The sequence below is a fragment of the Colletotrichum paranaense genome (assembly GCF_030867605.1).
Source record: "Colletotrichum paranaense strain IMI 384185 chromosome Unknown Scaffold_6.1, whole genome shotgun sequence".
NCBI classification, from domain to species: Eukaryota; Fungi; Ascomycota; class Sordariomycetes; order Glomerellales; family Glomerellaceae; genus Colletotrichum; species Colletotrichum paranaense.
The window spans coordinates 1,466,232-1,483,277 of record NW_026848964.1 but is presented as its reverse complement, the minus strand read 5'-3'; the positions used below and the strand labels follow the sequence as shown (position 1 = coordinate 1,483,277).

At 55.3% G+C, this 17,046-nt stretch overlaps 7 protein-coding genes across 7 annotated transcripts; 4 read left to right on the top strand and 3 right to left on the bottom strand.

Moving 5' to 3' along the window:
- Window positions 1-24: 24 nt before the first annotated feature.
- CPAR01_08143 (uncharacterized protein) lies at window positions 25-1,248 on the bottom strand (the record flags this gene model as incomplete). The annotated part of the gene is made up of 1 exon (XM_060492412.1): window positions 25-1,248. One exon carries the CDS (start codon window positions 1,246-1,248, stop codon window positions 25-27), a length of 1,224 nt encoding a protein of 407 aa, XP_060348782.1.
- Window positions 1,249-3,277: 2,029 nt separating this feature from the next.
- CPAR01_08142 (uncharacterized protein) lies at window positions 3,278-4,603 on the top strand (the record flags this gene model as incomplete). The annotated part of the gene is made up of 1 exon (XM_060492411.1): window positions 3,278-4,603. One exon carries the CDS (start codon window positions 3,278-3,280, stop codon window positions 4,601-4,603), a length of 1,326 nt encoding a protein of 441 aa, XP_060348781.1.
- Window positions 4,604-5,026: 423 nt separating this feature from the next.
- Window positions 5,027-7,186, top strand: CPAR01_08141 (alpha and gamma adaptin binding protein p34; the record flags this gene model as incomplete). The annotated part of the gene is made up of 5 exons (XM_060492410.1): window positions 5,027-5,137; window positions 5,182-5,197; window positions 5,265-5,603; window positions 5,870-6,473; window positions 6,589-7,186. The coding sequence occupies 5 exons, from the start codon at window positions 5,027-5,029 to the stop codon at window positions 7,184-7,186; spliced, it is 1,668 nt and encodes a 555-aa protein (XP_060348780.1).
- Window positions 7,187-10,320: 3,134 nt separating this feature from the next.
- Window positions 10,321-11,163, top strand: CPAR01_08140 (uncharacterized protein; the record flags this gene model as incomplete). Its single annotated transcript, XM_060492409.1, has 1 exon — window positions 10,321-11,163. The coding sequence occupies one exon, from the start codon at window positions 10,321-10,323 to the stop codon at window positions 11,161-11,163; it is 843 nt and encodes a 280-aa protein (XP_060348779.1).
- Window positions 11,164-11,911: 748 nt separating this feature from the next.
- On the bottom strand, window positions 11,912-12,607 carry CPAR01_08139 (uncharacterized protein; the record flags this gene model as incomplete). Its single annotated transcript, XM_060492408.1, has 1 exon — window positions 11,912-12,607. A coding segment is annotated over one exon (696 nt), but the record flags the coding sequence as incomplete, so codon positions are not given.
- A 194-nt stretch (window positions 12,608-12,801) lies between these two features.
- Window positions 12,802-12,903, bottom strand: CPAR01_08138 (uncharacterized protein; the record flags this gene model as incomplete). Its single annotated transcript, XM_060492407.1, has 1 exon — window positions 12,802-12,903. One exon carries the CDS (start codon window positions 12,901-12,903, stop codon window positions 12,802-12,804), a length of 102 nt encoding a protein of 33 aa, XP_060348777.1.
- A 286-nt stretch (window positions 12,904-13,189) lies between these two features.
- Window positions 13,190-13,628, top strand: CPAR01_08137 (uncharacterized protein; the record flags this gene model as incomplete). The annotated part of the gene is made up of 2 exons (XM_060492406.1): window positions 13,190-13,212; window positions 13,304-13,628. The coding sequence occupies 2 exons, from the start codon at window positions 13,190-13,192 to the stop codon at window positions 13,626-13,628; spliced, it is 348 nt and encodes a 115-aa protein (XP_060348776.1).
- Window positions 13,629-17,046: the final 3,418 nt, after the last annotated feature.

Here is a 17,046-nt window from a genome sequence, read left to right as displayed (position 1 = left end):
AACACCGATTCTCCACGAGCTGAATTACTGTCCACCGACATTGACAACAACCTTCCCGCGTGCCCTCCCACTACCAACAATGTCATACCCGTCCACAGCCTCCTCAAATCCAACCTCTCTCTCCACGACGGCCTTGATCCTCCCATCCGCCAGCATAGCAACAACCTCCTCCATCAAGGCCTTCCCAGGATCCATCATGGCCGTCGCAGCCCACCGCCTCCCCGTGCCGCCCAACCAAGTCGAACGGGGCCACAGCGCATTCATCTGCATCTGCCAGCCCGCCTTGACGAGAGCCCCGACGGACTGATCAGCCGGCTTGATCCCCACAGCAGAGTACACGCCATCGGGCTTCAGATACTCCGCGCAGTGCACATAAACATCCTGCACACCAACACAATCAACAACAGCATCGAACCTTGTCCCCTCAGCCCCAAACTTCTCCCCCAACACTTTTGAGACGGGCACCGGAAGACTCGCAGTATAATCCACGACCTCGTCAGCGCCGAGCCTCAAGACCTTCTCCGCGTTCCGCCCCGAACAGACGCCGACGACGTGGCCCTCCCGCCCGACGATGGCGCGCGCCACCTGCACGGCCAGAGACCCGATGCCGCCGCTGGCGCCGTTGACGAGGACCCTGTCGCCTCGCTTGAGGCTCGTCGCGCGGACGGTCACGGCGGCGGTGCAGCCTGCCGTCATGACGCAGCTCGCGTCGCGGAGGGAGACGTGGGAGGGGACGGGGACGGCGTAGCGTGCGGGCAGGAGGACGTGTTCTGCCAGGGCGCCGGTGCCGGTTGGCCAGGCGTAGGATATGGGGAGGAAGGCTGCGACGCGGTCGCCCTGTGAGAAGAAGCGGGAGGTGCTGCTCTTGACTGCTGCGGTTGTGCTTGGTTCGGCGTTGAGAGCCGACGACGTACCCACATTGGAATCGGACCCGGGAACGGACCCGGGAACGGATTCGGGGCTCCACACATCCGTTACGGTCCCGCTCAAGTCCCAATCCGGCACCGCCGTCTTCGCGCGCACGGCGCCGGGTAGCTTGGTGATGTAGAGGTGTCCGCCCGGATTCAGGGCCGCGTGTGCGACTTTTACGAGGAGCCATTGGTTGCCGTCGGCGGCGCCGGGGACGGGTTTGGCTTTTGCGAGGAGTTGGGTTGTTGGTGGGAGGGTTGGGGTTGGTCTGGAGATGAGGGAGAGGACGGAGCGGGGGGTGCCGCGGTTGGTGAATGTCCAGGCGCGTGATGAGGCCATGTTTCTTTTAATTTAGGTAGCTGAGACTGAATTCTTGTTCGGGTGGACGAGAGCTTGGTGAGTAGAGATTTTGGTGGTACTTGGTCTTGTCAGGAGCCTAGAGATAATGTGTGTAGAGCAAAGGACTCAGAGAAAGTGATGTTTGGATTATAAATATCACACATTCTCCGAATCTCCCTTGTCTAATTCCAATGAGTTCTTATACGAATGCCATGACTGCACTTGGTCAAGAGTTGTCGTCAGAATCGGCGGAAGTCGGCGCTGCCTAACGGTTAAACATAACGGTCTGACGAGGGCGATCCTGCCACATTATACACTCCTAGCGAAAGGGCCAATCGCAGCCAAGTAAGAACGCCACATTTCGAGTTACAAGAATAACGTTTCTTTCTTCCTTTTCTCTCCCCCGCGACCCCGAAGAAAAGAGACGACTAAACGGTCGCTTGCGTGTTACCATTCAGTACTCCATCTTGCATTCCGTACTCGTTACGTTGAGTTGGAAGCCATGACGGAGATCGTTACGATTGCTTGGAGATGATTTTGGCCGTTGACGAGAGACCCTGCCGCCTATTCGATCAGAGAGTCGAGAGTGCGGACGAGGTGTTGCAATCGAACACGAAGGGTTGCATTTAATAGTCGATCTACGGATACCTTGGACTGGCCGACTTTGATTGGCCTGCTAGCTATCGGTAGGTCAAGGGAGATGTTTTGAGAGAAGGCAAAATTCAGAATCAAGCCACAAATTAAATCCTCGGCTTTTGACGCTGCGACTAACTTCTGCACCTCTCAGGCTATAATGTGGTGCTGGACTAGGACTGTAGTTTCGGGTATTTTTCTGGGCAGGCTGGAACACCAACAGTGGTCGTCCGAAGAAAGTTGGCCAGGTAGCATCGGTATCAGGACACTGCGTTCAACGTAACACTGGTCCCAGCTGAGATTCAGATTCGAATGACTACTGTGTAGACGAGATCCAGTGTCACGAGCCCAAGTTCAATGTTGTGGCCATGCATGGCTATACCTTGGGCGGTGGATGGCGATGTTTTGCAATGTAGAGAGAGATTGCTAGGTGTGGCAAATGAAGCCTGTAGCATTTGAATCAATTTATCGGCACATCTACGGCAAGTCTACCAAGTGATTGGGAATTGAAAAAAAGGGTCTATCCGAACTGAAAACATGCGACCACAAAAACAATCAAAAAAGACGCGACGTGCAGCTGACACTTTTTCTTTGAGCTGAATGAGTCGCCAGTTTGCCAGGTTCATCGCATTGAACCGCGTGGCACGGGCGACGTCTCACTGGCCTCACTGGCAGTCACGACTCACCAGTTGGGAGGAGTGGGACGATTTGTCTCGACACCGTTCGGGTCAATCCCCGCCCTGAATGGGAAAGTCTGGTCTGGTCTGGTGGGCTGTGTGGCACAGCGGCACCGGCACGAAAGGGCGGCATGGGCGTTGGAAGTGGAGAGGGAAGACACTTTGTGAACTTTTGGGGCGTCGAAAGCGAATTTCCCACCCAATGACAGTCTTGCCGCAGCTTAGTGGCCCCTCCCCTCCCCTGGGGAAAGAAGACCGGCGACTTGAGCTGGAAGTCCAGTCCAGCCGTAGACTGAGGGGTCCCTTGGGTGGCCAAAGGGGGCCAAGACTTTGGGATGCAGAATTCGTGGCCTGGAACCTTGTCGTGCCTGTCACGCTTGTCCACCGGAAAGCCAAAATAACCACCACCACCCAAAAGCCAAGGGCAACTTATCCCTGGTGCGTCTGCCTGCCTACCCAGGTGTCCAGGAACGCATACGGCCGTCGGCAACACACCACCATTCCTTTCTGTCTTTCCCATCCCCTCACGACTCTCGTTTTTTTCTTGTTACCTGGCTGGCTGTTGTTGTTTTCGTCTTTGCTGCTGTTGGAGGATTTGTCTACGCCTTGGCCGCCCGCATCAATCCTACCATCGAGACCATTCACCAGGCATCTCATATCGAAAACCACCGACCTACCTCTTCTTCCCCACGACAACACCACAGCACCATTCCCTCAAGATGTCGATGCCAGGCGCCTTCTCTCCCGATCTGTCACCCTACGAACCAGACTCCAAGAAGGACAATGTTTCCGCTGCCGCCGCCGCCAACCCGCCACCTCTCCGTCTAAACCAACCCTCCGACGCCTTCTCCCTCCACACAAACGATCCCTACTACGACGACATCGCCACAGCCTCGTCTTCCAACGCCGGCGACCTGCCTCCGTCCTACACTGACGAGCCCTCGTCGCTCGACCCCAAACACAACATAACTACCACCGTGACCCCGCTCCTAGCAGACGAGTCCGGCCACTCCCCGCTTCTCTTCCGCAGGGACCCCGAAACCGGTGCCGAAATCCACTGCTCACGCCGCCTCGACACCGACCCGGCCTTTCTCGAGTCCCACATCACATCTCTCGCCCAGTCGCCACCGAGACCCTACCTGCGCGTCCGCGGCACCCACACCGAGAGCATCCGCAAGCGCGACGACAAGACGGAGAGCAAGACCGTCGTCGACTTTGACGTCCGCGTCGAGCTCACCCCCTACCTCTACCGCGACATCGCCACCCGCCGCTCCTGGCGTGAGCTTCGCACCGCAGACAACTTTTCAAAGGTCCGCCGCGGTACCGTCTTCCCCACACGTGCCCCAGGCTTCGGCGGCAGGTCTTCGGGTGCTCGAGGCGGCGCCGCCGGCGAGGAGGTGAGCAAGGAGCCGCCCACGCTGCGGGAGTGGTGCCACCGCTACTGCGCCTCGCATGCGGGCCTCAAGACCTTTTCACTCCTGCGCACCGTGCCGGGGTTCGACGACGACGAGCGCCTCAAGGCCCGTCTCGAGGACCTCGTTCGCGCCACAAACTACCGCGGCCGCATCGACGTCTCCTTCCCCGTCCACGACAGCACGGTCGAGATCTACAACACGTGCCGCGTGAACCGCTGGCGTCAGACCACCTGGATCCGCTGGCTGTTTTACCTGACCTTCCTCTGGATCTTTGCGTGGCCCTACCTCTTCTTCCGCACCAAGCGCTTCGAGGTCGTCGAGGCCGAGTGGGCGTTTTCCAGACGCCGCAGAGGTCCCCAGACGGGTGCGGCGCGCGGAAGGGAGTACGTCAGCCTGTCCGAGGTGGACCTGTACAACATGTGGGCGCGGGCCATCTCCAAGGCCGTGCTGGAGAGGAGGCAGGGCGAGCTGGACCAGCGCGACCTGCGAGATGCCGAGGGGAGACAGGACACGAGCTTCGAAGACGTCCTCGCGGGGATCGATCAGGAGACGACGAGAGGGCTCGTGAGGGCTGGTGTTAGTGCTATGAATGTTGTCAATCGGCACTTTGGATGGGGAGAGGATCGTTGATCTTTGGTCTCGCTCGAGCACAGCATGCTTTTTTATTTCCTCGTTCATTGGCTGTTTTGTTCATCGACTTTTGGTTTCGTTCCCTCGGCTGGGTTACTTTGCTCGTTTTCCTGTCGTTTTCCATTTGCTCAAGGCTGGAAGTGCGGGTGTTTTGCTTTCTTGTTTCTTTTTTTTCCTGCATTGCCTCGTAATGATTCCCAGACTGTGACGCATCATGATTCTTTCTTTGCCCTTTTGGTTCGGGAATACCACTGTTTTGGCATAGGTAGCGAGGGTTCAGAGTACTTACGAAAAGCACAGCATGATATATATATTCATACGTACTACCCAATCAAGATGAATTGCTAGCAAACATGATTTCCAATATTTGTGCATTGAGTGATGTGCAAAGTTGCGTCTGTTGGGAAGAAAAAGAAGCAGAGAATGTTCATTTGTAAGAAGGAAGAGGAGGAGAAGGAGAAGGAGGGAAATATCATGTTGCACCCGAAGCTTCCGTCCCATGTCTCACAAGCGGACTGGACCCTTCCGCTTCGTGTAAGCACGCTCGAGCATCGTTAGGGTCTAGCTCCGTCCGGAAGGCACGGGCGACCGAGAGTATGTAGTTTTTTTTTGGCAAAGGTCACCCACCAATTGGACGAGTATGTACGGACCGTCCGCACAGAGTTAGGTAATCTGGACCCTGCGCCGACGGAACCCCGCCGTTTTGTTGTGCCCCGCCATCCCACCTCACCTCACCTCACCTCAGTCAATCTCATTGCGCCTGAACGTTCAAAAGCTCAAACACTCGCAGAGCTCGCCAAGTTTGTTTACCAACGTCGTGTCGTTCAACGCTCCATCCTCCTCAACAACAAGAACGCCTCGAATACGCAGAAATCAAGATCTACCAACAACATCGAGGAAAGAAGGAAAGGTGACAGAGTTATGGAAGTCAAGAATCCGCGCCGGGTGTTGGCGGTCTCGCTTGCGGACTCGACGCAGCATTTGAGTAGAGTCATCAAAGGTTGGTGGAAACGGCACTTTCTATTTTTCTCCTGTTTGTTTACATGAGCCTTGGCATCTGGCTATTGCATCCTCAAACAGAAGCTCTTGACCTCACGTATCTCATGCTCATGAGATGAAAGGGGAATGAAGCCCGCATCACATGAGAAACTACGCAACGGCATCCTCATGATCTCACCGCAACTCGTCACATTGCAAACTTTCCACGCACTCTCACTAGATGCCAACACTTTGTGGAAGAGTATCGTACTAACGCGGGAAGGGTAGACCTCACGGGCACCCACCCAGAACCGGCATCCACAACCCTCGCGGGCACAACGCACATCCTCCCCATCAAGACGAGCTACTACACCGCCGACGTGCCCATCTGGCTGGATCTCATCGACTCCCCGGCCGAGTGGTCCGCCTCCTTTCTCTCGCCCGAGGCCAAGGAGGTCCTCACCGTGCTGGGCGGGTTGGCTGTTGTTTTTGCGCTGCCTTCTTCTCCTTCATCATCGTCTTCGACATCAGCCCCGTTACCGGCAGATGGTACCACCCCTGCGCCAGCATCAGTAACAGCACCGGCAACGACCCCCCAGCCCTCGCCAGAGGACACCCGCGCGCTCATCACCGAGGTCGGGAGGGTCGTTCGCGAAGGGCTCGGCGGGTGGGGATGGGACGGCGTCGGGTTGGGCATCGGCGTCGGGGATGGGACGGCGGACGAGTGGGAGGATCTCTGCGCTGAGTGGGGACTCGAGTTTGTGCAGGTTCGTGGGGGTAAGAAGGATGATGGCCGGAACGAGTTTGGAGGTTCGTCACATCCCCTTTCTTGTCTCTTCTTTTCCGTTCCTGCTTTGGGCTCTCTCTCTTGCTTCGGATCATTCAGTCTGCGGTTCATACCCCTGAGCCGTGCTTCAACACTTGAGGGCCGTTTTGGGAAGAAGGGGGCATGGGAGAGTAGAGCACCTTTGTCCCGGAACCTACCCCTATTCGGCACAACATAAAAGGTCCGTCCATGCTGACATCCCTTTGCCAGAGAAAATGGGCATAGCAAGAGTCCTCGAAGCCCTCGAATCCAACGACTGGGACGCCGCAGACGACATGGACGGCCCATCAGACCTCGATTCGGACCTCGACACCGCCGCCGGTGATTTACCCAGGAAACCCAGACCTCTAGCAGGCGGCACCAGCAACGACGACGACGGCGACGACAACGACGATTTCGACCTCGACGACCCAGAGAACCTGGATTTCGGCTTCGACAGAGCGGATTTCGAAGGGCTGAAGAAGGCGATTTGGAACCTCGAGCAGGAGCCGGAGGATGAGGATGAAGTAGTAGAAGGGGGAGCAGCGGACACGGCAAAAGCAGCGAGTGGAAGCGCAGGAGGCGCTGCTACCACCGAGAAACCGGATTCGGCGAAGACGACGCAAGAGAAGAAGGCCGAGGACGCAGAAAAAGAGGACCTGAACGCCGAGGACGTGGAAAAGATTGAGCAGATGATGCGCAAGCTGCAGGCTGTCCGGGACCTCAGCGCGGGGCTGCCCGAGGACCAGAGGCGGAGGATGGCGAAGAAGGCCGTTGGGGAGGTGATGAAGGAGCTTTGAAAGGGGGGCTGTAGATGAATGCGCTTCTGGCTCCTCTAATCTGGTCTGGGTTTGGGGGTTGGGCCGTTGATGTTTGGTCAGTCGTGTAATCATGTCAGCTGCGCAGGCTGCATGTGTCACTGGGAGGAAGACACAAAAGGAAGCAACTCTGAGATGGAAGCGGGACTGGAGGAAATAGCTCGCTGATCGGTTGCTCTGGGAAGAGTTTTTCCTATCGCGAGCAGTTTGGAGGACCAATGGTCTGTCGGTCTGTTTCCCTTGAACAGGAACAGTGACGGAAAAGAAGACAAAAGAACTAGCTGGAACTTTGGACACCCCGAGTCCCGTCTCCCAGAAATCTCGTCGACAGAAACTTTGCACTTGGGGTGGTCTAGGAACCAAGGCCACGGTTCTTGTGTTCTATGCAGACGAGAGAGAGAGAGAGAGAGAGAGAGAGAGAGAGAGAGAGAGAGAAAGAGAGACCCTGATTGGAAGTCAAAGGCAGCAGTATCAACCTCCAAACCAGAGCTATCTGCTCCCGCCATTACTTGAGAGAGTGGGAAAGGTGGCGTAACGGCATAGATACCCAGGCATGTCAGGTCTGAATAGCACAGAGAAAAGTAAAATAAAAAGGTCGAGAAAAATCGATCTCGTCTTCCATATGAAGCAGGAGTATTCGACTTTGGAGGACTTCTTCACCTGTAGGCCGTAAGCCCAGCCTCTCATAACCCAGACTGCCTACCTCAAGGTTCTGTAGATAATGCGCTGATGATTCCGATGTTTAGTCAGTCACGATAATCCTTTGGTCCATGCAACTGAGCAAGTAGTATACCTGAAGCAGTGTGACAGACGCAGGAGGCCATTCGGCTAGGTACTGACATGCAAAGCAATTGGCGTCAGAGTCGACCACTCACAACACAGTATGAAGATGTCACAAAGGCAATCGTAGTCCCTCCCATCTTCTTAAATCCCAGATAGGCTTATTGATCCATAGGGCGACACAAATCGGCCCATATATGAATACGGCATCAGCTCTACACAACCCGAGAGGCTCGATATACAGCCAACGATATGTTCCGTCTGCACTCCCCGACTGTCCAAATCCACTCAAATTTCTCCCTGTCGTGGGGCCTTGCAACGTCCATCTTCAACCAACTAGCGAAGAGCCTGTCTGGAGGCATTCGTCGCGGTATTAAGCCGTAGCCCGTGAAGTTGCAAGTGACCATGCTGAAAACATTATGGAGCAACAACGAACGTCAGCCATTACATCCAAAAGGGGCACCACATAGGGGTAAAGTCTCCAGAAACGTGGCTTTCTGCCGATCTCCCGTGAGCAGACAAAGTGAAGGCTATCCAGAAGACGTAGATCCTGGGATTTTCTAGCAAAATGCTGCCCCGGCTGTGTATGCTCAAGTTGGCATATTCCATGAATCACCAGGCCTCTCCTATTCCTTCCAGTCTTCGACACGCCGCGTGGCATGCATAGAGTGTTGCTTCTTAGTGCGAAAACGGTCCCATTTCAATATCTTGCGCAAGCTGACCCGTTTCGGGCCAGGGAAAACCGAGGGCGTGGTTAAGCAGACATATAGGTTTGCTTTAGACGGCTTGGAAATATAAAGTGAACCCACTCGAATTGAGCAGTTCGGACGGCGGGCGAACGAAGCAGGGAATCCATTAGTATCATGCGGCAAGGCTAGTTAGTGTACCCAGTCAGTCCATAGTGCCAAAGGTCGTTCGTCACTTGGGTTATGCTTCGGGGACGCTCCGCGCTTGAGTTTACCTATACCGAGTCATGAAAAAGAAGCCCTCGGTAGGTCTTGTCAATCGCCGAGAAGCTGGATCAACCCGGGAGAATAGATTGATCCGAACAATTCGACGGTCAAGTCCCGTCTCGGGGTCAAGCAGGTGTCAGCGGGATGCCGGCCAGGGGACCCGTCTCGGTGAGGGCCGGGGAGAACATCAGACGAACGCTAGCGTCGATCCTCTTGCAAGCCCTTGTGCGATCTCGTACAGATGCACGACGTCGACGTCGCAGACAGACGACGAGCAGGGACAAGTCCGGCACAGCCTCTCCATATGGCCCACAGTTTGGTTCATGCCGACGTGGTTCCCCTCCTCACTCCTGTCCCCTCTAGAGGCCCGAGCACGCAGGTCTTTGTAGCAATAGAATGTTCTGCCGCGCATCGCCAAACAATGCGGCGGAGCAGCGTGAGCGTGCTGGAGACTGGCGTCGCATGACTGGTGGTCTTTTTTCTTTCCTTCACGAATCCTCCCTCCTCTGCCGGCGGGGAAGCTAGGCTCAATCGGAAATTTCTCAGCGATGCCTGTAATGCTTGTCGAGGAAGCGATAACCTGCTAAGTTTCAGCAAACTCGATTGGGAATGCTTGGCCCGGTATCACGGTAGTTTTGGGTACCCTGCTGCGCTGTTGGGGGCCTCGCTAGACGCTGTGTTCGTGATCGTTGGTAACCTGTAGTCGATTGCATGCCAGTATAGAGGGCATTTCGTACAGGTAGGCTGTAGCCAAGTCGATTGAGGAGAATGAATAATCGTCCGAGCTTAGTGGTGCGATGCTGTGGGATCTCGAGTTCTGCCTTACAGTCGCTAGTGTCTATCTAGATCGTTGCACAGTATCTCTCATGTAATGGGAAGTAAACAATCGTAAAATGCGCAGTGGACATGCACCATCTTGCACATGAGGCTTTAAAACATTGCAATTGGAGTAAGCAATGGCAACGCGTCAAGGCGCGTTTCTCGATGTGTTGTCGCAGCGTCGCGATGATCATTCATGCCTCGGTGGAGCCCCAGCTTTGGCAACCTGCCCATTGGTCAACTTTCGCGGAGTGATTATGCTCCGTCAGTGGTGGACATGGAGCTGAATGCAGTTGCAAGCGACACGAAGGCTCTGGGCCTTCGGACGTAGCTACGGAAGCAGAACCAGACTTTTGGGACGGTATCGATGGCAACTGACAGTTTGACAGCCATGAGCGTTTCGCGGTGTGGAAACAAAGGAACGACAAAGACTTTGAAGCACGCCATTGTCAAGCCAAGCAAAATTAGCCAACTATCGACAACACGGGCTTGATAAAGACTGTAGCCTTTTCGGTAGCCGCGGATGGTCGGCTGACGGGATTTCCGGAGCAGCAGATCTGATATATGGACCCTGTATCCGTAAAGCGTCACACGCTCTCGTGTTGCCTGGCTGTCAGTAGCCGATTTCCATGCCACCGTTTGATTCTGTGGGTTGGTGCCACCGACTTTGCGGCGGAAATGTCAGCGATACATCTCGCCTATTCCTCGCCTTGTCTACCTCTTGCGGCAATCTTGCGTATTATCCATAAAGGGTCCAGCAGCAAGAGCCGGTCTCTCAAGGGCTCCCGGCAAGCGAGGATTAACTCTGCAGGGCTCGAGATAGGGGGAGGGGCAAAGCCAAGGGAGTTGGCCAGGGATTTCGGGCTCGCAATGTTCGACGATTCTTCTGGAACGAATTCGCCAGGCTGTGAGATTGGGGTCCCCGTCCGGCGTCCGGTGATGCTAGCAGCGATGAACCCCAGACGGGCAGATTCTTTGAAGCAATGGGCAGCCCATACCGGCGACCGCGAAATCCGGGCACATGCGGCGGCGGGCTGGCAACTTAAGAGGGCGATGGATGAATTCCACAGTCAGAATTGGCCCCGCCGTACTTGCGGACGACCGTCGTCGGCTTCGGTGGCTGAGTCAGTAACAGAAGTGTTTAGATTGTTTGAATCCGAGGCCAACGGCGAGTGGGCATCCAAAACGACGATCTCCCACCAACAACGCACGGAACTATGCGACGGTCGGTCGCCAATGGTCACGGCTAGACGTCCTGCTCCGTTCTCCCTTATGCGGCGAAAAAAGATAATTATCTGTATTCCGTACAGATATTCCCCCCAGGGTTCTTGGTTGATGTTTCGCGGAGGAAGCACGCTGCACAACGGCCGCGCTCCGACAGGGCTCTTGTCTGACAGTTGTTGTTGAATGGGGCCGGAGGCGGACCGGGGGCTAGGACTGGAGACACGAGCCAGAAGCGGGAAGAGAAAAGATCAGACGAAAAAGGCACGACGTATCCGCAGAATGAGGGCCCATGGGGCCAGAGAGGCGTGGAAGGCAGGGGGAACCTCAACGAAGGTCCTCTCTCAGACTCTCACCCCTCCCTTTCTCTTCCTCCAGGCTCTATGTCTGGTGATTCTGCCCTGGTTCCATGAGGGAGTCTTAAGCCCTGAGCCTTGAGATGCTGCGGTAGTGGCTCTCTTTCTAACCCGACAAGGAAATCCATCGACGATCTTTCGCCTGACCGAATTCGGCCAAGTTTCAAGCATAATGTCCAATGAGAGTGATTTGACTTTGACAGATCCCTGTTGTTCTTCTCGAGGCTGGTTGGCTGAGCCGCAGCGTCCCTGAGAAAGTTGCGAGGTACCAACATCAACGCTCAGGGGTAAAAGCGGATCCTGCTGAAGACAACTTGGAACCCTGACACCGACTAGTTCTCAGGGACAGTCTTCCGCATTCCTTAACACTGTGATGACCTTCTCGCACTTCGCGCACCCCTTCAACAAGACCGATTCTGGAAAACGGAGCCGAACCGTCATGCATCACCGACCCAATGCCGTCCCCTATCCGTTGCTCCACGACTTTGCTTCGGCGCTGACAGCGGACTTGTCTCGTTTGAGCAAAGAAGCCTGTGGACTCTCGAGTGCGGTCTCCCTCGTTTCCATGCAGGATGAAGTCAAACTCTATGCTTCGTCGTTCGGAACACTTGAAACGAAGCTACTTGGTTGGTTAGAGAACAACAGCATACCAACAAGACCCTCGTCAACCTTCGGGGGGTTTTCTTCTTTGGAGGACCACCTGGCCGGGATGAGGCGCGCCAATGCCATGAATGCAAGCGCAAGTGCAAAGGCAAATGCAGACATGGAGGTGTTATTTGACCTTGAACTTTGGACGGGCGGAGGATCCCATTGCTATTTCGGGCTTCCTGATGGTGTATGGTAGATTTGTAGCCGCCTTCACGGAGTCCGTCTGTCTTAGTGATACGCCGACGCGTGCGCGAGCATGGGACATTCCGATCGCTTGAGCTCCATTCGACGGCGCCACGCCTTCGAGGAACGATGCCGGCGGCAGCGAGCGCCAATGAGCGCTTGGGCGGAACATTTCGTCTGAAGTTTTTGTCATCTGACATTGGCAGAGCATGTCCAATGTCACCGGTTGTGATCAGACCGGGACGTCTGAGCATATTAAGAGTCAAAGCTCCGGCAGTCGCGCAAACGCAATCCATCTGCCAGCTGCTCTGTGGCCGAACTTCGTGGATGTGCTTCTCCCGAATGTAGAATATTCGTCCCCCGTCGCTGGCCGATGGAGCTCCTCCACCAATCTCGAAAGGGTCACCGTAGGACGGCCGGATGGCTTGGAGCTTGAAGGTAGCTGGCCGGATGATCAAAGACAGTTAGCGCTGCGTTACAGTGTCTTCGGCGCATGTGGCACTTGGGCCATGGGATGGGTGTTCTGGCTGCATAACGCTTCTGCAGGTACGAGGTAACACAGGTTGCGTCTCCCAGAAACCAAGGCCGAAGCCGAAGGCTCCTGGAAAGCCGACGAGAGTATGTCGCTGCCTTTGGTCTAGCAACGGAGGGAGGATCGATGCGAATTCCAAGACCGTTTCGAGCTCGAACGTGAGGACAGCGAAACAAGACCAGTCGTGGGCGTTGTGTTGGATAGCATTGGTTCGTTAGATGTATACTGGAACGCTCAAAGTGTGTAAAAAGACACTCCGTCGTGCAAAGCGATCTTTGTGATGCCCTAGTGTCTTGTCTGAGACATCCCTTTGGTTCCCGGCACTCCCACAGGAATGGCCAGGCGATCGCCCCGACGCGTTGTTTTTAGAGGTACGACGTTTCGATGTCTGTGGCAGACGCGAGACAGGGCCAAAGGGAGACGCTGAGCATGGAGCAAACATAGTTCACCTCAGACTTTTGCGCAACGATTCGTGGCGGCACCATCCCTCGGTATGACGGCCGAAGAGGTTGGGTGGTATGTAGTTGGGCGGGTTGAACCTCAGCTCAGCATGGGGAGGCCCCTTTCTCGACATGTCATTTGTGGAAGTTGACGCCTGCTTACTCAGTGGTTCCAGAAGGCAACCGACGTATCTTGAGTTATGGGTGGAGGCTCTCTGGAACTGGCTTGGTCTTGATGGTCCGAGAAAGGGGACGACCTCTGGAGGCGCAAACCCCGTGCCGTTGGCGTCCCCGGCGGGATGGCCTCGAAATGACAAGAATCTCCCCAAGAGCATCGACCATGTCATGAAAGCCATCACCCCCATCGCTCGAATGAAGAACCGAGCGGGCGCAAAGGCGACGTGGAGATGGGCGTCGAGATCTGCCCCGCGGATAAGTGGACGGTCGGGGCTCCCTCGGGCGAGCAGTTTGGCGGCCAAGAGAATTGCGTAGTTCCAAGAGCCGTGAACCGTCTGCCTGGGTGTGCATAGTGGGCACGCCGCTCGGGAAAGCCTGTGCTGTGACCAGTAATGAGTAAATATCCAGCTGGTCCGAGCCTATCTTGTTTAAACAGTCTTTTGAACGTTGGTCCCGGCCTAAGCCGTCAGCCAGATATTTCGTGATTGGAAAGTGCTAGGTAGGTCCAGTAAAAGAGGCTTTGCACTTTGACTGAATCATTGGTTTTCTTGTGCTGAATCAGTCGAACTCAGTATGGCGGTCTTGACTAGGAAGACCTTGTCAGCCCTCGGCGATAGGCGCTAGCGCAAGGCGTACGGGTCAAGTGAGGTTCAAAGTAGTCTTGTCTCCAGCTTGAATTCGTGATGGACCCATTCCGAGCTGGAGGCTCACAAAGCCGGGACGGCGGCGTCTGAGCGGACGCTTGACCGCCAGTCGCATACTACCGGCTGCAGAAGTCTGTGGATCAGCTATCGTCTGGCAGGTGTCTCTGTGCTGCGTGACTGTTGCGCAGAGCGGCAGGCGTCACCATATCAAGCGAGAGCGACCCTTTTTTTGCCACGGATCATTCTTGTTTAGAAGATGGAGAACGGAGCCTTGCAGATCCAAGCCTGAGGACGGAAGCTGAGGACGAACGGTGTGTGTGTATGGGCAGAACAGCAACCAGGCACCGCATGCAGCATATGTGAGGTCAGGCGGCGCAACGATCCACGACAGAAGCTGCCTAGATCGATGACTGCATGCCCTGGACAATGATTGATGGCCGTCGATTCGATTCGACGAAACCTTGTGTGCTATTTCGAGAGGTGCCTGGTTGCCATGGCGGGTTTGTATGGTTTCGTTTGGAGTCGTCTGTGACACAGCTTGTCAGGATGCAGTCGACAACATCTGGCGGATCATTGTGTACTTGACACGGCTTGTGTGAGGAGGGCGCGTCTTGGGGGCGAGGGGAAAGCGTGAATGTCGGGCGAGGAGGGCGAGGAGGGGGAGCATGGATCGCCAGGAACAGGGACAATACCGGACGAAAGAGACGTCAGGTACGACACAGTGTGGGAGCAAATAGTCGAAGACGAGCCAGCGATGTGACGCTGGAATATGTGGCTTGTCCCAGTTGCGAGTGGTGCATTGTGAATGCAGTGCAGCAGTGCAGCAGTGCAGCAGTGTAGTGCAGTGATGCCAACCGCGATCGACCGGCGCCAGCAAAAGACGCCCTCGACCTCCAGTATGATGCAGGTTGACAGGACCATGTTGAAAGTTCACGCTGCAACCGCATGGAGACCTGACTTGGAGACTTGGAGCGAGAGAGAAAGAGGGTGGATGGAAATCAACCTGAGGTTCCAATCGGGAAAAGACTGGATGAACGACGTGAGCAGGGGTCAGGGAGCGACGTTTCTAAGGTGGGACATAGGTATCCAGCGTACCTTCCTCCGTTCGGGTACCTTACAGCTAGTGGCTCTTTCCTTAGGTTTGGTGCAAGTGCGACTGGCAAGTGCAACGGAAGGCGGAGAAGCCGCGCACTGTGAACAAACCGTTGCGGGTCTTTCTTGGTTGAGGGGCTCGAAGTATTCGTCAGAGAACCTAAGCATCCCTGCCACCGTCTCGCGGACGTAAGACTGACGGGACAGTTTGGGCCGACTAGGCCTGCCGTTTTGCCCGCACATGACGAGTCTGGTTCTGGGTACACAGTAGGATGGATATCTTGGCTCCAGGAACGTTGTCTAAGCTCACCAAGGCGGTGGGCGATCCCTGGTAACTCGACATGGGAAGATAGACAGCCCAGAAGGGCAAACGGATGGAAAATGCGGGAAGGGATGGAGTAGGAGGGACGCGACAGATTGGCGGGATAAGGTGTCATGATAATGCATAACAAAACACATTATAACACCCTCCCCTACCCGTGCCTGGATGTCGGGACGAGATAACGGCTGGGATTCGGGGACTTTAGACTTTGGATGATCTTGACGTCGGAGGATTGGAGGATGCCTGGCTGGACTGGTTGGTCTTGATTCTCGAACAACCAAAGAGCCAGCATCCGTGTCGCTATCCGTAACACAAGGTGCGGATGTCTGTGAGAATCCAGAGGGGGAACGGATACATAGGTAGGTACGGAAACAAGCCCCTGTTCAAACAGCACCGATAAGACGGTCGTGGCTTTGCGGCTGCGAGACTTCCAGGTTTGGCGTTGTTTGGTACGGAATATGGAGTGCGGCTGCATCTTTCGCATGACAACAGCCCCGAACCGAGTGATTCAAAAACAAGATGTCCGCTGACTCCGCTTGGAGTTGTTCGTGTCGTCTACGTACGATTCCGTCCATTGCAAGTTTAGAACACAAATTCCACTTCTCTTTGTTCTCTGGGCCAAGACATGTTTCCATTCGTTCCTTGCATCCCCTTTTTCGAGCTGCCGTCCGACGTGTCTGCTGATGGATGTCTGCATTATGGATTCAAAGTACCTACCTTGTCAGTTACCCCTGTGCCTGAGGACCGAACCAAAAAGATGGACCCCGCCCATGCATCTGTGCTTCACTGCTTGCTCCGTTCCGGGCCCACACAGTCTCATCAGCCACAGTCACAGCCAGACGTGTACGTACCTGCGCATGCACAATACTACGTATGGAGTACGTACTCCATAGACGTGGACTTTCCTTTCCAAGTCATGCTTGACGGGAACCTCCTTGGACCTTCCGTTCATCGTCCCACCGTCCGGCTCTTATGCCTCCCTTTCCCGGCAGAATGCCAGAATCGACAGGACCAAGCCTCGAGGCCGAGCCTTCCAGGGCGATCAACAACGGAGCGAGGATGCGGGCGGTGGAGGTTGACCACTGACAGCCAGACAGCGTGAGTCTTGAGGGAGATCCGCACTCGCCTCCACAGATGTTGATGCAGCGCGCATCAGACACCGGCCGCGAATTTCTCTTACGGCCCCCAAAAAGGATGGAGACTCTTTCGTCCGTCTCCCCTCACTTACCGCGCAAGGTACGGCCATTTTGGCGGAAAGCGCGACACATTCTGCGAGTATCTTGCTCTGCTTCAGTCCCCGGCCGTGGCTCATGCTTCGCGACCCACGGCGTCTGGCGTTGCGTTAGACGAGAGTCACAAGACGGTGAGGACGAAAAGGATAGGCGACACTATTTGTACCGAGTACCCATAGCGGGCAGCGATCTAGAGACTGGGCCGGATGATGCGCGCTCTCACCCGTTACCTCATGCTTATGCGGCATCTTTCGAGCCGCAAAACACGTGGTAGTGTCTGTCTACCTACAGAGGAGACGGATACTCTTTAGTTGATACTAGCCACTAAGGTAGCCTGGCATCGGACACGAGGTAGGAAAGGATGGACGATTTTTGATAATCAGAGCCTGAGGATGTGTTCGTGTAAGTACTGCGTACTGCGTAGGCATGATGCTGAGTGTCTA